We start from the raw sequence: 22,001 nt of genomic DNA, 5'->3' as shown, positions 1-22,001 counted from the left end.
TCCCACAAAGCTGGAAGCATAGAATTGCTTGAAATGAAGCATTAAGATTTCCCTTTACTGGAACTAAGGGATCTATGCCAACCCCTGAATAACAGCCCCATAACATTATCCCTCCTCCACCAAACTTTATAGTTTGCACAGTGCAGTCAGGCAGGTAACATTCTCTTAGCAGTCGCCAAACATAGTCACGTCCATCAGACTGCCAGACAGAGAAGCATGATTCATACTCCAGAGAACACTGTTTCACAGTTTCTACTGCTCCAGAGTCCAGTGGCAGTGCTTTACACCACTTTACGCAACACACATTCTATCACAGTGCCATGCTTAAAGTCACTGAGCTGATCAGTATGACCTATTCTACTGCCAGTGTCTGTCTATCGAGACTGTAAAGCTATGTGCTTAATTTTGCCTACCTGTTAGCAATGAGTGTAGCTGAATCACCTGAAACAATTCATTCAAAAGGTTTTTGTAGCTTGATTTCCAAATGTGGACTGTATGGACTGAGGCGTAAATTGCATATTTTGAAACTTTAATAATGTTTCCATACTATTAAAATAAAATTATGTTATGTTATCTCACTTTGCAAGTAAAGCTTTTTTGCCTTCCCCTGTGAACTGTGTTACATTCAAACAATTAAAACCTTTCATTGTCAGGGACTGTCATCAACTAATAGCATAAAGAAGACTTTTGTCACAGAATACACTGTAAGACTGTAAGAGTAAGAGTACTGCAGTGCAAACCTATGGAATATTCTGAAAAAATTACTTTGGTTAAATTAACTTAATTGTAAACTATTTCTAAATCACTCCATTAACATCCATATGTTGGGCCTGTAGTGCAAGTAACTCATTGCCTCCTCTTCCTCTGTCCTTCAACCACTCTCCTACAGGATGACAGGACAGCTCAGCATGTCACAAAGGTGTTATTCTGAGGCTGCCAGCCTCGTAAAGGGAGATGAACAGTGTGGCCTTTGTGGGAGACGCACAAAGCTGAACCTGTGTGAAGCCAGGTTACAATTCTCTATAGGGACCTCCAGGAGGAAGGCCAAGAACTTCTGAGCAATGCCTTCACCCTGAGTCCATGCTCACCTGCTCAGCTGACTCACCAACTCACATTATACTCACCAACCCCCAACACAGACACACACACACACACACAGACACACACACACACCTGCCTGGGTTTGCTGGCTTTACAATCTGTGTCATAAAGAGTCATGAAGCTGGATATAGAATTACTGCTCATTTTCAGTGCCAGAGTTGAAAAGCTTTGGTTAAAGTTTGGTAAAAAAATCTTATTTACAGTTTCCCCCTTACTTTAAATCCCATGTGTCACACACAAGACACAATCCTATCTGGCCTGCAAAAGTATTTTAATTTTCTATTAATATTAGCCTGTTTCACAATGCTCTGCACTTCAGTCCCCAGCATGCACTGCAACATAATGTGCATTCTGACTCTCATATCCCAACAGTGGTTACACCTCAGTTCCACACAATTCTACACCAGTCAGATCACCAAACACACAAGCTTCATTTACACCTAATTCTTAATGATTAAATGTTTAGTTCAAGCAAATAGATCCTGGGAATGTATAATTTTGAATATTTATATATTTAATTTTGAGTATTCATGTAATAGTTCATGGTCTACTACAAGTGTCTGTATATTAATGTTTTGGCTTATTTTGAACAAACAGTGGCCAGTTTGGGTTACAGCACAAGATTTATTAAAAATGAAATAAAAATACAGGCGTATTTGTTGAGGTTCTTTAATAGTAATGTGTTTGAAACCCCTGCTATAATGTAGATCAGCCTAGACATGTTTGGTGTCTAAAGTGTGCTACTTCATTGTTGCAGTTGCTAACAAGTAAACAAACTGCATGCCTGTACTTAAAATGGAAATTGTGCATACAAAGTTGAGGCTTCATGTCGATACTACTTTTAAGATACGCAATATACTTTTGTCCAGTTTTATAGATAACAGTATGTCATACAGTGTCAGAAACCACATTATCAGGTTTATTAAAGATGTTATTAACCACTTGTAGCATTTTGAAACAGTGCAGTTTACACAGGGCTAACTGTTTTCTAGCTAGCTACATTAGCCATGTGGCTCCTATTAAAATAAAGAAGCAAACTTCAGATACAAACAGTGTGTAAATGTTTTCACCAAACTATGGTGTTATTGTGAACTGAGGAAAAGCAGACAGTGGTGGAACCATACAGAGACTGGGGCTTAGACACTGTACCCAAGAAGTGCATGACCAGTGCTACTTGCTGCATCCTACTACAAACAACATGTTTACAGTGAATTTGTGTTTTTTAAAGGTGAAGCACTTTGGATAAGTGGTGAAGCACACATGGATCTGGCTTGTAATTCACGTGGCCAGCCAGTCAGTAGATTCTCTACAAGGGGCAGTCAGTGCTTCATAAAGGCCACTCCATTTCTTCATGCAATGTATTTGTATCACAGTAATTTATTTTACAATTACAGAATAATTTATTTGAGCTTGTGTATAACTGATGGCATCTGATGACACCAAATATGATCTTTTGAACAGCAGAAATGCAACATTATTTTATTCGGCCTTTGTTCAGTTCTTGCAAACTTTTGGTATGACAACAACCAAGCTGTTTCCAACCGGAGCAGCTGTGTTCCAACAAATAGAACTTTTTCACTAAAACATTTACATTTACATTTATGGCATTTTGCTGACGCTCTTATCCAAAGCTTGATCATTTTACACAGGTAGGCCAAGGCGGTGTTAGGAGTCTTGCCCAAGGACTCTTATTGGTATAGTGTAGGGTGTTTGCCTAGGTGGGGATTGAACAAACCACAGCTCAAACTGAGCTACAAACTAAATTATATCGGCTTCTGAATGAAGCATTGTGGCTCTTCATGCTACAGTCACTTTTTCAAAATGGCCAGCAGCCCTATGCCATTGTTAGTTCAATCTTTGAGGAGTGAAGGAGATCTTAATGCACTTAAAGGCATTCAGTCCATTCAGTTCAGAGCAGCATCTTCAAAATTAGCTCAGACAGAGTTACAGCGATCTGATGTGTGAGTAAGAGTCTTAGCTCCTGAATGAGGTGGTGAAACTCTACGTTCTCCCTGTCACAGTTTGCTCATTCTGTGAGAGGTGAAGGACCTTCTCGCAGATATTCTGCCATTTTTTTTCATGGTGCAAACAATTGGGCGAAGTTTCAAACAAAATCAAAGCACGTCTGGTGTATACAGTGCTAATGCGAATATATCACGTCCAAATATTTTGCATTTTCATGTCAGTTTTTGCATCACGTTCAGTGTATAATGGCCTCAAGATTCGTGCTTTGCATCAATGACACTGTGTGCTCTTGTTCTAGTCACGTGATATTATTCCAGAGACGATGCATTGGGGTCCAAAAGTCTATGAGTGACAATGCTTCTATTTTGCTTCATATTATCAGCATAACAATTTCAGTAAAACATAGAACCTTTGAAAGTTTTATATGATCTCAGAATTTCTTGGCATTTCATTTGTCCTCATTTTGCTTAAATGACAGCATGTCTTCCAGCTGGACTCCAAATTTGTGCAAAAGTAAATGAAATTCACCTGAGAAAAGTCTGAACATGAACTTTATTGGAAGGAATAAGTACAACAGCCTTTGTGACTAAGCAATAATGCAGAATCCTGAATAGTTCTTTTTACTTGTCACAACATTTCTCCGTTTTAAATTTTTTGAAAATCTACAATCAGATTTCCAACGTGGCCACTCACTACACATGCATGATTCTTTTGGGAGATTAAAATGACACATATTTCTTTAAAATCACAGCGTTTTTGTTTGTGAGGCATGAGCATTTGTAATCTAGTATGAGCTTGCTGGTGGCGTGACCGCGCTGCAGGCCGTCAGCAGTGCAGGGGGAGTGTTAGAGAATAAGGGGCAGGAATGTGCAGACCATGTCGAAAAGTGTGCCAGCCAAAGAGCATTTCTATTGATGATGAGGATTAATGTCTTAAAAGAGCCTCATTCCTCCCAGTCTAATTTAGGCCTGAATGAATGAGGTGCTTATGTTTCTCCATGTGAGACCCTCCACTAAACCGCTAAAGCTGTGTTGCTACGTTGCCTTCATTTAAACTTGCCAGTCTAATTCACATCCAGTCTGTCTGCCCTTTGGCCCTCTGGGAAATACCTGTCTGAGGTAAGCTGAGGATGGTTTCCAAGGCAACCGTTGGTGGGAGAAACTCAATCCGGCGAGGGGCCAAGGACTTAGAAAACTGCTGTTTGTGTGTGTGTGACTGTGCCAGTGGTTGAGGGCCTCCACACTACACAATCTCCACACAGCCACATGCCGTACATAGTTACTGATACACTTGATCTGCCTGCTCACAGCTCAGAGAGGAGTCAGTGTGAGATTTTTCATAAGATAATATGTTGATGACACTGCTCATTTAGACAAGTGATGCTTTGAAGTAAATATCCAAATTTAAAATACAAAAATAATAAATGTTTACTGCTAATGTATATATGATATGCTGTTATTGATCCTGTAAGATTTGTACCTTCCTTTGCTCACCTCTGTTGTGCCATATTGTGAACCGCATATTTTAGGTTTTTGTTCCGTCAACACCAATAAAGTTTCTTAGATTCAGACATGCATAAAATTATTATCTACTTAGCAAATAAAAAGGATTACAAGTGACATAAAAAGTAGTTCAAAAAGTGCAATCACTTTTTAGCACGTTTTACTATGGGTGTTGTTACTAAGCAAAGTTCTGACATTTTGTCTGACATGCTTAAAAAGATGGTTACTCAAGGGTTCTTTAGTAAAGAAAATGGTTCTATATAGAACCATGAACACTGAAAAAACTCTTTGCATGGTAACCAGTTCTTTGCATCATGGACAGTGTAGGTGTAGGTTTTTTAGATTTATAGAAAATGTGCTGTAGATGGTTCTTCATTTTTTTAATGATTCAGTATCGTACCAAAAAGTTCTTCTAGTGTCACAAGTTTGACATCGTAATAAAAGAACTCTTTTTGATGCTATGTAGAACCATCTACAGCACATTCACCAACAATCTGAAGAACTCTTTTGTGATGCAAAGAAGCCTTTAATCATGCAAATATATAGAACCATTTCTTTTACTAAGGAACCCTTAAAGGACCCTCCTTTTTAGGTATGTACATTGTTCTGTTATCAGGGACACAGGATGCAGGAAATGGGGTTACTGAGGAGCTTAAGCAGTCCCAGATTCCAGGAATATTTAACTGCAGCTGCTAAAAACAATAATAGAACAGAACAAATCCACTGTTTATCTTTACTTTAAGCTGCATTTTAAAGTTCAAACTCAGTGTGGCTTTATTTTAAAAGACATAATTAACTCCCTTTCTCATTCATTTTTGTTTCAACCATTGTAAAAATCTTCTACTAGATGTGCTACAGGACATAAGTGACCAGCTCATTTGTGTAAAGCTGGTTCTGTAAGAGAGTGGAGAGACAGCAGGATTGCGGTGTCAATCATATAAACTAGTCTGTAGTGTGATCTCTCACCACAAATATAATTGTGTTTCATGTGATCCAAACAAATCAATCGAAAACATAGTATTTGGCATGACATCACAGTGTTACATCATCTGTATGCTGTTAAACATTTCACTGCCACCAACCTCAAACACCTTCCCATATGCCCGCATATTTATAGATATAGCTCCAAAACATAAACTACAGGTAGGAGATTTTGATAGCCTGAATCACCGTATCAGAATAAGAGTGAGCTAGCAGAGGCAATGGGTAACCATTTTCTGAACACTTTTAGGACTTTCAAACAAATAATAACATTAAACTGAGCTTGCATAAAACACTGAATAAACATTAAAAACACGATAACCCACTCAATGAATAGGACAAATAGATATAGGCTAGGAAAACTCCAAAGAGCAACAGGAAGAAACCTTGATAGCAGCCAAGACTCAAAAAGGAAACCTATCCTCCTCTGATCGACACTAGGTAGCAAAACAGCAACACAACAATACCAAAGATTGGATTTGGTTCAGTTCACTAAAATCTCCATGATATCCAGCTGAGGCTTTTAAAATCCAAAGCTGAAGGCTTCCAGTGCTCAGTGTGAACCAGTGGTGAACCATGATTATTGGAGCTAGGCCTTCAGTGTGGGCCAAATATGTCAAAATTTGGTGAAAAATGAGGAAAAAACACTTCTGCAATAATACGTATCTGTGTTAGCATACCTATGGGATTCTAGTATTATGTTAGCACTAAGCTAACGGCTATTTATGACCAATTGGCTGTTCTACATTAAACACAGACATTAGAAGCTCGTAATGACTATCCTTGCTTTATCTGAAGAGGCCTCTGACATAGAGTTGCCACTGTTTTCCATTTCTAACAACGGACTGAAATGCACCGGTCAGGTTTCCAGTCGGTGATGTATCTAGAACTTCCAAAAGGTCCGAAGAGATGTTGCTTTCTTCACAAAATTGGTCCCACTTTTTGAAAATAAAAATATGTTGAGCTGAGCCCTGCGATAGACTGGCAACCCATCCAGGGTGTATCCTGCTCCGATGACCGCTGAGTTTGGCTCCAGCACCCCACTACAAAATAGAAGGATAAGCGGTTTAGATGATATATATGTGTGTGTGTGTGTGTGTGTGTGTGTGTGTGTGTGTGTGTGTGTGTGTGTGTGTGTGTGTGTGTGTGTGTGTGTGTGTGTGTGTGATGTTTAGCTGATTCCACTGTCAGTTCCTAATTATGTTAGTGGTCAATCTGAAATGTTAGGCCTTTAGTTCAGTCCAACCAATGGAACAGCTCACTTGGCTGCATGCATCTAAAACAAATTCTGATCCTTTTGTTTCCAACCAAAACTTAACAATAAAATAAATAAAGAATATTACTACAACACTTGCAAGGTTTAAATGCAACATGCATGATGATTATATTACAGAAATAAGGTAAAACTGACAGATGTGTTTTGTTTAATTTCACAGAAATCATTAGGCCGTCTGCATTACCTCTGTACTTTCATCACTGCAGTGGTTACCAGTAAAATCTAGAATTGAATTTAAAGTTTTATTATTGGCTTTAAAGGTTGGTTATTAGTTTTCCATTCCACCTCATGAGTTCTATGATCTTCTAATCAGTTGTTCTTTGCCTTTCCACACTCTCGGTTGAGAAAAGGTGTCCGGGTTTTTCAGTAACTGCCCCAAGACACTGGAACATCTGCTTTACATAAAGGAGTCCCCCACAATAAAGGTTTTTAAGTCAAATTAAGTCTTTTTAATGATTATGAACTCAGTATCTGAAGAACTCTGTCTTGCTTGTGCAGCTCTTTTATTTTGTTCTATTTAGTTTCTGTGTTTCATCTGATTTGTTTTGTATGCATGTTGTTTTTCCCTGTTGAATTTATTATGCAGTCTTGTGTAGTAAGTAATGGTTATTTAATTGATATCATTGTGCAGCACTTTGGCCGACACTTGCTGTCTTTGAAATATGCTATAGAAATGAAGGTGACTTGACTTGACTTCTTTGAAAGTATAGAAGGCCCTGAGAGTTCCCCACTGGCATGTGATGGAAACAAAATGTGAAGCACTGTAGCATTATGAAACTTTAAAAGTACTGGAGCATAAACATGTGGCGTTTAGATCAATTAGAATTTTTTGTGTTTATATTGTAAAAAAACAAGCTCATTGTTTTGAGGCCAGCAATGAGATTGCTTAACTTCTTATTTTAAAGAGTGACACACCTGGCTATGTAGTAAGAGCAGACGTATACAACATTAATCTCTCCATTGATACAACATGGAATTGAGCACACCCAGCACACTGATAGGAGGACTACACACCTGCCCACTTCTATTATTATAGCAATATCAGTCCACACACCTGCTCACTTCTATTATTATAGCAATATCAGTCCAGTACTATGACCAATCTGGTGCCAGTATTTCTGAGTATGGTTTAGAAATATGTAAAGATAACAACTGTGTATTTACTGTGGAGACAGTCACACTGACGTTAGTCACAATGCGTTCCTCGATTAAACATAGGCAAGGTTTTACAGCAGTGGAAAAATCAACTCTGAGTGTATGTGTGTGTGTGTGTGTGTGTTAGGAAATAACCACCATCAAGCTCTTTATTCATAAAACATCAATGAGCTTCAATTTGATTGGGAATAAGCTGCCCTGTTTGCAGTCATGACTACAAAGGGAAATGAATCAAAAATGCTTTGTCAGAACAGGCAATGTGCAAAACAACAGCAGTAGCATAACTGCTGTTTAAATCTCTTATCAGAATAAGAGTGAGCTAGCAGAGGCAATGGGTAACCATTTTCTGAACACCTTTAGGACTTTCAAACAAATAATAACATTAAACTGAGCTCATATAAAACACTGAATAAACATTAAAAACATGATAACCCACTCAATGAATAGGACAAATAGATATAGGCTAGGAAAACTCCAAAGAGCAACAGGAAGAAACCTTCATAGCAGCCAAGACTCAAAAAGGAAACCTAACCTGCTCTGATCAACACCAGGTAGCAAAACAACAACACAACAATACCAAAGATTGGATTCGGTTCAGTTCACTAAAATGAGCTGAGGCTTTTAAAATCCAAAGCTGAAGGCTTCCAGTGCTCAGTGTGAACCAGTGGTGAACCATGATTATTGGAGCTAGGCCTTCAGTGTGGGACATATATGTCAAAATCTGGTGAAAAATGAGGAAAAAATACTTCTGCAATAATACGTATCTGTGTTAGCATACCTATGGGATTCTAGTATTGTTAGCACTAAGCTAACGGCTATTTATGACCAATTGGCTGTTCTACATTAAACACAGACATTAGAAGCTCGTAATGACTATCCTTGCTTTATCTGAAGAGGCCTCTGACATAGAGTTGCCACTGTTTTCCATTTCTAACAACTGACTGAAATGCACCGGGCAGGTTAACAGTCGGTGATGTATCTAGAACTTCGAAAAGGTCTGAAGAGATGTTTCTTTCTTCACAAAATTGGTCCCACTTTTTGAAAATAAAAATATGTTGAGCTGAGCCCTGCGATAGACTGGCGACCCATCCAGGGTGTATCCTGCCTTAGCCCGATGACCACTGGGATAGGCTCCAGCACCACACTGCAAACCAGAAGGATAAGCGGTTTAGATTATTTGTGTGTGTGTGTGTGTGTGTGTGTGTGTGTGTGTGTGTGTGTGTGTGTGTGTGTGTGTGTGTGTGATGTTTAGCTGATTCCACTGTCAGTTCCTAATTATGTTAGTGGTCAATCTGAAATGTTAGGCCTTTAGTTCAGTCCAACCAATGGGACAGCTCACTTGGCTGCATGCATCTAAAATAAATCCTGATCCTTTTGTTTCCAACCAAAACTTAACAATAAAATAAATAAAGAATATTACTACAATACTTGCAAGGTTTAAATGCAACATGCATGATGATTATATTACAGAAATAAAGTAAAACTGACAGATGTGTTTTGTTTAATTTCACAGAAATCATTAGGCCTTCTGCATTACCTCTGTACTTTCATCACTGCAGTGGTTACCAGTAAAATCTAGAATTTAATTTAAAGTTTTATTATTGGCTTTAAAGGTTGGTTATTAGTTTTCCATTCCACCTCATGAGTTCTATGATCTTCTAATCAATTGTTCTTTGCCTTTCCACACTCTCAGTTGAGAAAAGGTGTCCGGGTTTTTACAGTAACTGCCCCAAGACGCTGGTGTAGTAAGTAATGGTTATTTAATTGATATCATTGTGCAGCACTTTGGCCGACACTTGCTGTCTTTGAAATATGCTATAGAAATGAAGGTGACTTGACTTGACATCATTGAAGGTATAGGAGGCCCTGAGAGTTCCCCACTGGCATGTGATGAAAACAGAATATGGAGCACTGTCACGCTTGGCTCCTCCCACTCCTCCATGTGCTTTTTGTTTACCTTTTGATAGTCCACGTGATTCTTTGTTTTGTTATCCCTAGTCCTAGTCCTGCCCCCTTGTTTTGTGACTCCACCCCGATTGTTTTCACCTGTCCCTCGTCTTCCCGGTGTCCTGTTTAAGCCCTGTGTTTGCCCTTTGATTTTGCTGGTCATTGTTTGGATGTATGTTTGAATTGTTGTTTGTTTGTAAGCCTGTTTTGAAGTGCTGTTTGTATAGTTTGGATTTGTTTGTTTGGTTGTATTTCATTATGTCTGTCCCTCATTCTATCCGTGTTGGATCTTTGAACCTGGACTGTCATGACCACAGCCCTGGATTTGCCCTCAATAAAAGTCGGTTATCTTACTGTATGCGCCCGTCTCCTCATTTTGAAACTTTGAAAGTACTGGGCCACAAACAAGTGGCGTTTAGATCAATTAGAATTTTTTGTGTTTATATTGTAAAAAACAAGTTCATTGTTTTGAGGCCAGCAATGAGATCGCTTAACTTCTTAAAGAGTGACACACCTGGCTATGTAGTAAGAGCAGATGTATACAACATTAATCTCTCCACTTATACAACATGGAATCGAGCACACCCAGCACACTGATAGGAGGTCCACACCCCTGCCCACTTCTATTATTATAGCAATATCAGTCCAGTACTATGACCAATCTGGTGCCAGTATTTCTGAGTATGGTTTAGAAATATGTAAAGATAACAACTGTGTATTTACTGTGGAGACAGTCACACTGACGTTAGTCACAATGCGTTCCTCGATTAAACATAGGCAAGGTTTTACAACAGTGGAAAAATCAACTCTGAGTGTATGTGTGTGTGTGTGTGTGTGTGTTAGGAAATAACAGCCATCAAGCTCTTTATTCATAAAACATCAATGAGCTTCAATTTGATTGGGAATAAGCTGCCCTGTTTGCAGTCATGACTACGAAGGGAAATGAATCGGAAATGCTTTGTCAGAACAGGCAATGTGTAAAACAAGAGCAGTAGCATAACTGCTGTTTAAATCTCTACATTTTGTTTGGCTGACCATGGTTACAGTACATTGTGCTTGTCCTATTGCAGGCAATACATAAAATGGAACATGAATAGAACCCGAATAAAGCCACAGCAACCTGTTTTGTTTGTTTATGATTCACCTCATATTTTTTTATTCAGGCTTGGGTGGGTTAGCATTTTCAGATCAGTGTCATGAGAGGCAATGAAATTATAACAGATTTTAATGAAATTATAACAGATTTCAATGAAATTATAACAGATTGAGAAACAGACATAACACAGTGTTAAAGACAATAAAAACAATAATATAGTAAAGGATAATAAAAAAACGTGGAATAAAACAAATAAAACAAAAAATTAAGAAATGAAAGCAAATTACTAAACACAGTAAACAAAAATAATCAACTAAAAATTATGAACAGAGCAAAAATAATTCAAGAGTAATGTTTCAAAAACCTTTCCAGTTTAGATGTACAAAAAAGATTAAAGTAGCTGTAACTGATAAACAGCTTTACTTTCCTTTTTATCCCAAACCCTGACACATGCTCTCTCAATCTTCATACCACTGTACTGAATAGTATGTTGAAAATAGTAATGGCACTAAAGCTGAGTATTGAAATTAAATACCTTTATGGTATCAACAGAATTATTTCAGTAACATAAGTTATCAAAGATCTTCAAAAGTAGTCAGCCTTAGCATCCATAAGCCAATAAGCATGCTTGTGCCAATATCTAGACTGCTGATTGGCTGTGTAAAATATATTCTTTTTGCATGTTATTACCATCAGAGCTTTGCGGTCTGTAATCCATTGCATTCAGTAAATACTCAGTTCATGCTCATCTGTGGTTTAAGCCATACTCAAATTATGTTTGTAGTTTAAAAGAAGGTATCAGAAAAGGTTTGTTCAGAAATCAGCATTAAAAGGGCTTGCATCATGGATAATTTGAAGTGGTATGTAAACATTGCTGGTTACCCAGTCCGTTACCCAGTTTATACAGTCTGAAACAGACACTGAGTTGCAAAACCAGACCTTTTCTCCTCTCATTTACATCATATTTACCTAAACCACATACGTATTACACTGTTAGAAATAAAGGTTCTGTATAGGCATGTTCTTCTTTCATCAAGGTACAAACAATGGAACTGTACTCATAAAGGTACAAACAATATAAATGTACCCTCAAAGGTACAACAGAGGTTTTAAGGTCCAGTTGTGTTTTCCCAGTACAAAGTATATATCTGTACCTTTTCATAACCTAATGTTTTAAAACAGAACAATAAAATCAAATGCCTGGAGACAAGATGGGGTGTGTGGAGTCAGTACAACTTAGAAAATATAGTATAAATGGATTATAGTACAGTTATGTTCCCTGGCTCAAGGTACTGAGATGTATCCTAGAGTTGGCATCTTAGTACCTTCTTTTCCTAGAGTGTAGAAATGGACCTCAAGGGGAAAGAAATGAAATGCAAGTAAAATGTAAAATATGGGCCTTATAAGATATTAATATCAACATTGATGATATTTTAACAATCCTCAGCTCTAGAACTGATGGTTCATTAATTTGACACATTGCATACAGTATTTTGCTGCTGTCAGGACAAAACCTCATATCTCCATTTTCAGCGTTTTTCAGTTTGAAAATTATTTTTTATCTTTACATTGTGTGAAAATTTCATAAAGAATAAACAAAAACAAATGACCCAAAATGACTTTCAAAAATGTCTTGTTCCATTGACTTACATTAAAATTAAAGTAGACTTGTTCCTCCTCCTGTAAAGTTACCATTTTGGAGATATGAGATATGTATATATGCAGTTTGAAAATCAGACACCCCGCAGTTGAAAAGCTCTACGTGGGGTGACGTGATCACTTGTCGAATATGCATATGCATGTGTGTGAGAGATGCACTTATAAAGCTAGGACTATGGACAACAAATGGAATGCAGAGTGAGACTTGACTGGATTTTCTACTGGATACCCAGCAACCCTAAATTTGTATTTATTCATTTTTATTTATATCAGTATGTCATATGCTATCAGAAACCACCTAAGTTAGTCTATTTGAAATTACTTAACAACTTGACACGGTTTGAGGCAAGTGTGTGATGATTTAAAGCTTCAGTTAGCACAATGCTGATTCAATCATCTATCAACCTGTATTTAGTCTCAGAGATTAAAACATGTCTTGGCTAATCGATTACAATTTGACTAAGGGGAAAACTGACATTTAATTTTGCCAGACTAGTCCTTTAATGTCACCAGAGAAGGTTCATCTTTGTCAAGGGTGCTGTCCCAGGATAAATGAAATGCGGGTGCCAACTTGCAGCTATATAATTAGGCTTCTAATTCTATAGCTGTGCTGCTTGGCTCAAGAGCAGAACACAAATTACAGGCATCAGCATGGGGAACCGCTGTGGGTGCAGCCTGAAGGTCTCCTGAGGTGCCGTGTGTTGTTTCTATGGACATGCTTCTGTAGACCTGAGGGAGTTACTAAGTGCCGCTCTCATGCTGGCTCACACACACAAACGCTGTCATGCTTCACTGAGGGGTTAACAGTGTGGATAACCAAAAAGCCGCACCATCCATAACAAAGGCCTGCCACTTCAGAGAGACTACGTCCTTATTAAAGAGCATAATGGTGCTTTTCTTTCCATTGTAAAATGACCAGTCACTGATTTAAACAGTTTGTCAATGAGCCCAGGATGGTTTCATAATTAGCTTCATTTCTTCAAAGTCTGTTATGGTAATCCAGGAAACTGTGAAACACAGAGTGAAAAAAGGGAAAGAAATAAAATGACTGGGATTTTGAAATGTGCTGGTATAGTGCACAAATGTAAAGTAGGCCTGCTTTCTGCCTTTTTAGCAATGTCACCACATAAGCATATGTGTGTTCATTCCCATTGGAATTAATAAAGCAGTTCATTTTTATATGCATTTTGTGCATATAAACCCTCTATGGCACAATGTTGCCTCAGGGCAACAAACTCATTTTCCTCACTTTACAATAACATTATACATATTTAAAGACAATAACAGGGTTTACAATAAAGGGAAGAGTTTGAGTAAGTTAATAAAAAGTATGTGCTTGGTCATACTATCTCTGAGTGGGCATTTTTTAATCTCTTTTTCAACATTAAGTATCAGGTTTTTTGTAATGAGAATTTGCAGAAATAGGTTTGTTGCTTAGAAGCCACATTGTGTGACAATGGATTGGATTTAACCAGTCACAAGTCAGGTCTCACCACTTCATAGAGCACGGCTCTGTGTACTTTCTTCCCATTGTCACACAATGTTGCCTCAAGGCAACATACTCCAAAAAGTTCCCTGCACACATTATTGTTTTTCACAAATGCTTTTGAAATTAATAACCAGGACCAATAATAATTATTTTATAATTATATAATTTAATAATCAAGGACCATTTTATGCAAGTGGAGTTTTTATATGGCCCTCATAATGCGTGCAGTAGAGGGTTTATGCCTTATTTTGAGAAGTGCTTATTTTGAGCATGACAGAATTGATAAGACAATTTTCTTTGTTTAAACGTTTCACTAGTATCGAGCTTGAAGCTTGCTCAAGCGTTTCATTTCAAGTAATTTTATACCAAATAATATTTTAAGAAAATGATTAAAACAAGATCCATGTGCTGACATCAGATTAAATTAATGTTATCAACCAATGACATGTTTATTGATTTTAAGATTGTAATATATTTACAGCACAACATTGTTTTTCTTAACTCAAAACATCTTAGATACTGTACATTTTCTCACAATATGTACAGCTAATAATTCAGTCATCACTGAGATCTTTCAAAATTATTGTCTGTTATTCTGTTTAATTTTTTTTGTCTTGTCTGAAATAGTGACACTAAGTGTGTCTCAACCCTTAATTCCATATACAGGTCATTACTATCTAGGAAGTAAGTGACTTGCTTGGGTTAGAAAGTAGAAATTTACTAATCAAATAAAATTTACTAATCACTCACTCACTCACTCACTCATAACCTAAGCTGATGGTCCTCCTGGGTCACAGGGGAGCCTGGGCGAGCACCCTACACTATACCAATAACAATCCTTGGGCAAGACTCCTAACACCACCTTCGCCTCGTAAGACTCCAAACACCACCTTCGCCTACCTGTGTAAAATGATCAAATTGTAAGTGGCTCTGGATAAGAGCGTGTGTCAAATGCCATAAATGTAAATGTTGATTTCAGCCATATGTAAGTATACAGTGAAATGAAACAACATTCCTCCAGGACCGACACAGAAACACAAGTGCAAGACTAAACGACAAACACAGTACAGACAATACAGTACAACAAATATGAGAGGCTTACAATGAATGCAAAACAGGACCTGAGGATACGTAGAGTAGTGCAAAGCAGAATGTATCATACTATGACATATTAGCAGATAGCCTAGCATATATGAGCATAACAGTCACTGACTGTTATGTTAACTTTTTAACTGATTCTCAGAAGCTGCACTATTAACATATCCACTGTGGGGTATTCAGACGTAATCTGATGTGGGTAGAAAGTGGAATTTTGACTTTCTGTTATTTGGTAAACAGGCTTGGCTCGCGATGGCTTAATTTGAGTTTTTGGCAGATTTGCTGAGTCATTAGACACTTAACTCTTCCTGAAAACTTGTCAGGTCAAATGTAAACATACACTGCTGCTAAGTGACTGGCTGCATACACAAACATTCGCAAAAGTGACAAGTGACCTCCGAGAAAAGGGCTGGCATTTAAAAACACCACCATTTAAAATCGGTTAATGATTAATAGAGACAGCTTCCCTTCCCACTCAGGCTGTGAACGTTGTAATGTTGGAGTGATTGGGGAGGCAAACACCAAGTAGAATTACATTTTTACTGTAGGTTGGTTAGGTTTACAATGCCTTCGTCCCCTACATTTAACATCATGTGAACCATCAGATGTTGAGTGTCCCAGGACCCTGGGATCATTTCTACATTGGAACATCCCCAAAAATGTTCCTGGCAGAATTACAGCAGAATGGTTTGGGAATGTGTAATAAACCCCTTTAAGGCATTTCTAAAAGTATTTTACTGCTGCACTATGCAAAAATGTTGATATTTCACCATATCTTGTCATTGATTGAGTCCAAATGCATTGCAATGTGTTTCCATAATGCATATATTTTGTACCACACATCAGATATTTTTATTAATATTTTGATTATTACTGTGTAGAGAATGAAATATTTCTATCAATATGCAGGTGTGAAAACTGCTCTGTCTGCTTTTCTTTTTCTGCGTGAATGTAGGAAACAAACCTATGCCCCCTATGTCCCCCCTAGGGGGCAAGGGGTCCAGCACAGGTTAATCACCAAAAAAGTAATGTTAGGTTTCTTGTTTTGGAAGTGTCAACTCAAATCTTATGTTTATGTTTCAGTAGGAACAGGAGATAGATTTGACCAGTAGGTCAGTAGATTTTGCATGATTTTTCACCAGCGTAATCACTGGTTAAAATATAATCGTAGTGATTCAGAGTGGTTTGATGTGAAATGGTTCATTTGCAGAGAAACGTACAGACATAGATTTCTTTACAGTCGTAGTAATAAGAACAGGGGTCTGCAATGTAAATATAGCCATTTTATATATGATGCAAAACCACCAGTGTATTCTGAGTTTTTATGTAAATTTATAATGGTTAAATAATAGATTATTTTCCTTAGAACATCCTTCATGCATCCCTCAACCATGGATAAATTAAAAGACATTTATTTAAATTAGTTCTAGACCAAAACGTTATCACAAAGCTACCGTCGCAGACACTGGGCAGCACTGATAACCATTTCATTTAAACAGCTTACAGTGAGGGAGCTTTTAGAGGCATTAACCGCCCTGACGTCTGGTTCCTATTACTTTACAGGGGTAGTATGTGAAACCAGACGTCTGGGGAGTTTCATGTTTCTCTAAAACAAAGCATATTGCAACAAAATCACTCAGGATGATTTTGTTGACAAGGTTACCATTTCATTATGCAGAAATTTTAAAAATCGGTGGACTTCAATGTGTTTTGCCTGCCAGGTGTAGGACTCAGTCTCTTACGACCTCTAGTGTAAAGACCTTGGCACTGCAGTAACATTCACAGTAGAAGGTTTTGAATCAGTCTTTCTATTCTTTCATATTCTTTCACCTTATTGATGTTGGAGCTGATCCGTGCTGTCAGAGATGAAGCTGAAAAGTACCCTGCCCCGGTTTACACCTGCTACTGAGGCAATGGATTATAAACTGAACGTAAATCGCTTTTCTGCTGTTTGTTCAAACGGACAGTTCGAAAGAATCGACTCAGTGAACCGAATCTCGTCCGTCCCCACAGAGCAACGTCATTTCTGTTTCAAAAATGGACGCGTCCTGCTCGAGTCAGGCTAACTCTACAAGGTTAAAATAAAGCTTTGCGGACAGCTGTGCTGTACTTTAAAAGACATGACAATATGGAGCAGCTCCGAGAGATTCGTTAAGCTCTGCTCTGTTTACAGCATGTCTCTGAAGAATGCTTCGGCGTGTCTGCAGAGGGTGGGTGTCTTTAGCTCGTTAGCCTAATGGCTAACTACTCTAAACCAGGATGCAGCAGAGTAGCTCTCTACATTATTGTAGTGTTTCTGGAAGTAACTGCGTGCTATTTTCCAGTTTTCTGACAATTTGTCCTACCGAACATGTGTTTCACACGTTGCAATGTGTTTGTAATGTTAATTCAGTGCGGACTCAACTTAATATTACTAGCTGCTTAAGTTAGTTACCTCTTGATGAGGTGAGGTAGGCTATTGACTTATCCTGATTATTATATTTCTACTGGTAACTTTTTCTGATAAGGTGATTTAAGTTAGGCTAATTGTTCTAATTATTCTCTTACTGCTGGTATCATTTTCTGATGAAGTGATTTAGATTATCAAATTGTCCTGTCTGTATATATTTCAGCTTATTTAAGGTTCACAGTTGGACCTTAAGCCACTGTTGTACCTTTTGAGGGAACATTTACATTGTTTGTACCTTGAAGAACAAAAATGTACCAGGCACAGAGCCTTAAATTTCTAACAGTATAACTGTTTTTACTGCATGCAGTTTATCATCCACACATGACACATATCTGTGTGCTTATTTGGTGTTTTATGGGGGGCTTTTTGTCTTTAGTCCATGCATAGAATAATAGAAAAGACAAGTGACAGGCTAGTTGTTCACACTCAGTTTGTATCTGTCTTCATTGTTCCCACCCATATTTAGCCCAAAATATCTTGTGGGTGCTCCATTTTTAATTACTGGCAGTGGCACCAAACTTTGTGTTTGTTTGACATTTTGGGTTTTTTTTTTTTTTTTTTTTTTTTTTTTGCCCTGTGACAACATTGTTGGGTAGCCTTTGAGTTACAAAAGCCCGTCATTACCTTTTTATCAGCAGAGCATGTGTAAAATGCATAAAAAAACATAAAATGTGTTTGATTATGGTTTATTATGATGATGATTTTCCAAGACCAAAATGTCTCTAGAATGAAAAAATCAGTCACTGTAACTTCTTAAAACATGCTGTCTTTCTCCACAGCTGCAGATCTTACACCTGACCCCCTTAAGAAAGAAGCCCTTCATCAGTGCCATGCTTACCCAAAACAGACCTCTACACTGTGCCACTCGTCAGCTCCAGTGCAGAAACCTGGACGGTCCATCTCCAGCCACATCTGCCACCTCAGCGAGTTCTTTCACGGACAAAACAGCAGAGAATGGACAGTGTCCTTCTGAACCAGCACACCCGGGCCCTCCACCCCCTCCCACTTGTTGCTGCATGAGTGGCTGCCATAACTGTGTCTGGATTGAGTACGCTGAGCAGCTGCTGAAATACTACAGTGACGGTGGAGAGAAAGCTCTAGCTGCCATAGAGGAGAACATTCAGGATGAGAACCTCAAGACTTACCTTAAAATGGAGATCAGGCTACTCAAGAGGCCTTGATTTCCCCCCCCTTTAACCCTCTACAAGACTGTTGATTTCTCTCTTTTTAAAATGCTGTTGTGGTTTGAGAAGGCGTATGCGTTTTAGCTCAGTTTTGCTGGTGAGATCTTAAATTTTCCAAGGTCAGAAGCTTTTGCATCCTTTTAAAACAGTGCACTGTCGACCTTTGTGAATTTGTGACCACCTCTGACCATGTTAGATATACAGAAAGTACTGTAGAATTTTTTAGTCAGATAGACTTGCTTTTAGGAGCTCTGACCAAGTTTTATTTATAAAATAATCCAGTTAGTTTACAGTTCAAGAGATCTTAACACTCCAGGTGGCCCAACCTGTATTATGCACTAGGGTCAGTCGTTAAGCCTTGCCTTGGACCAGATTGCAGTTCCAATGGTAAATCATCATTTTATTCTAAGCCTAGACTAAATCTGGTTTTAGGAAGCCAGCCCTATATGTCCAAATGTTTGTAGAGACCTGTTTCTCCTACATTTCTGTAGAAATCAGGGGTATTAAAGGCTAAAAGACTAAAGTTGCTAACAAACACTAGAAGTCAATAGTCACCCAAATCCTTTCTGTAAATATATGCCAAAAACTTGCACAAAATGCGCATCATTCATCAGTATAATGGTGAATAATTTTGTTCTTGAGAAAGGTCCCATGAAAAAGTCTACATCAGATTCATGATGTGTTCTTAAACTGCGCAGTTGTTTGCAGCTTCATGCTGTTGAGGATGTGCAGATTCTGATGTTATCAAAGAGCAAATCCCAAATAAGAAAAATTGAGTGCATTTAAATGCTCCAAATAATCTGATAACTGCAGAAAATCAGATTTTGTCAGTAATCCAATCAATGTATTTATATACACTTGAGTAATCAGATAATTGGTCAGACAATAATCAGCCTTCTGCTTTGCGACCAGAAAATAAACTTCCAGAGGAAGACATGATGTAAACGTAAAGGTAAACTCTTTTTAATTTAAAACTTTTTTTTAAACATCATGCCACTTTATCTGAAAAAATGGACATACATCATTTAGAAGATGAAGAATATTTAAATCACTCATTTCATCAAGCCGTAGTTGTTTTCAGCATCACTTCAAAAGTGTTTTGCTGCATCTTGTAGCAATGCTTCTTGCTTATTTTCAGTACCGCGGTCTGTTTTCACACATGCTCAGACTGAGAAATCTGTAAGAAATCAGAATAAGAATTTACATGCATTGAGAAATCCAGTTAATGAGCTAAAATCCAGCTCTCTTTATTGGATTTCCTAATCAAATTTCTAGACCATACCCTGATCTAAGAAATAGGAGTATGCTGTTTACATGACCATTTTGAATAATAATAATGAATTTTATTTGTAACGCAATTTACATTTTAAGCAAATCTCAAAGTGCTATACAGTAGAACCATTTCAATGAAATCAAAGGGGGGTGCTTTATACCCCAATGATGCTTGGCATTGGGCAAGGCAGTGCATCAGCAATGGGTGCTCCTTAAAGTGGCTGAATTCACTCATTAGAAGGGTTTTCTGAATACATGTGAACATAAATAAGTTATGCAGACATATAATCCTATGGTGGACATCTGCTAATGGAGTTTCTCCGTTGAAACCCCTTTGTTTGGTTCATATTATTTCTAATATAGTTATGAAGTCTGTGTGGTCTGTAAGCATTTCAGTATTAAGTCCAGTCATGTTACACTCCAGAGAAGAGTTGTCATTGGTGAAAGGAAGCAGTTATGCATACTTGCGGGGATCTTGAATGGATAATGTCTCGGGGAAATGGGTGGAACCAAAACTGCAGTTAGTCTGCACTCCTTACATTCTGCATGGTCTTAGGCAGTGGATGCACAAGCATTTTCCTTGTTTAAGAAAACTTCAAAGCACATTTTTATTTGTAATTTATATATGGTTTAATACTTTTATGATGACTAACTTCACACATACTATTTATGCTGATTCACTTCTGATACTTAAATCTGCTACATATATGATATCAAGGAAACTGAACTTCTGATCTCAGCTCACCAGAACAGAGGAACTTCCACAGTTACATGCTCTTTTGCACGGATGAAAGAAACGCACAATTTTTAATGTTAGTTATAAATTGTATTTATTTATTGCAACTTTGATGTGAAGCGAAAAGATTTGAGTAAAATAAAGTGTAATACTGTCTTCTGCCTGTAGAGGGAGTTGGTCATCAAGAAAGTGGAGAAGAGCTTAGCTGACTGACCTGTCTGACCTTGCTGTTGATTTGTGGACTTGAACTTGGTGAGGATGTATAGATACACCAGAAAACGATACTTTGAAGTGCCTAATTTGTCAATGAACATATGCTAATACTTATTAATTCTAAAACTGTTACAAGCGTGGTTCTGTTGTAAAAGCCATTTTAAGAACATGTTTTATTTTTAAGTGCATGATATATATAAGAAATTATTGCAATATATACATTTGTCATGTGACAAACAAATAGATGGTAAGTACAGACGTAAATGTGTCAAGGGGACAGTTCCCAAAATTAAGACATAACAGAAACATATTACTATTTATGTGAGATGGCTAACTTTTAGAGAAATCTTTTAAGTGTGTGTGTGTGTGTGTGTATATATATATATGTGTATATATATATATATATATATATATATATATATATATATATATATATATATATATATATATATATATATATATATATACACACACACACACACACACACACGCACACATTTATGCCTCCCAAAATCTAAAAATGTCATGTGGTGCAACCGTCCAACCATTTCTACCAGGAAGGATAAGCAGGCAGGAGTGAAGGAAGACCATTTTAATCCTTAAGTGGAGTTCAGGGAGAAATTTAAGCGTGTTTGGCATAGGTCCTGCCCTTGGTCCAGCTTTTGGAGCATTGAGACCCTCACGGATCCTCCTGGATCAAGATGGCAGGGGCAGAAACTACCCTCTGGACAACCAGATAGGGACCAAACTGGTGGTGGTGGGGAGGAAGGAGGGGAATGATGAAACGCAGCAGAAAGCAAGAGAATAGATACTTAAGTTGAATCATTTTAAAGAGAAGTGTAGGACTGTAGTTGGTCAGTAGGAATGAATGAATGAAT

At 37.8% G+C, this 22,001-nt stretch overlaps 1 protein-coding gene across 1 annotated transcript; it reads left to right on the top strand.

The window, feature by feature from the left end:
- The first annotated feature begins 17,293 nt into the window (after positions 1–17,293).
- oxld1 (oxidoreductase-like domain containing 1) lies at positions 17,294–21,252 on the top strand. Its single transcript, XM_017700851.2, has 2 exons — positions 17,294–17,479; positions 18,498–21,252. Exons 1-2 carry the CDS (start codon positions 17,390–17,392, stop codon positions 18,897–18,899), a joined length of 492 nt encoding a protein of 163 aa, XP_017556340.1. The 5' UTR covers positions 17,294–17,389; the 3' UTR covers positions 18,900–21,252.
- Positions 21,253–22,001: the final 749 nt, after the last annotated feature.

Source organism: Pygocentrus nattereri, chromosome 13 (assembly GCF_015220715.1).
Source record: "Pygocentrus nattereri isolate fPygNat1 chromosome 13, fPygNat1.pri, whole genome shotgun sequence".
Classification (NCBI taxonomy): domain Eukaryota; kingdom Metazoa; phylum Chordata; class Actinopteri; order Characiformes; family Serrasalmidae; genus Pygocentrus; species Pygocentrus nattereri.
Note: the sequence above shows the minus strand (reverse complement) of the source record. Positions and strands in the feature narration are given on the sequence as shown.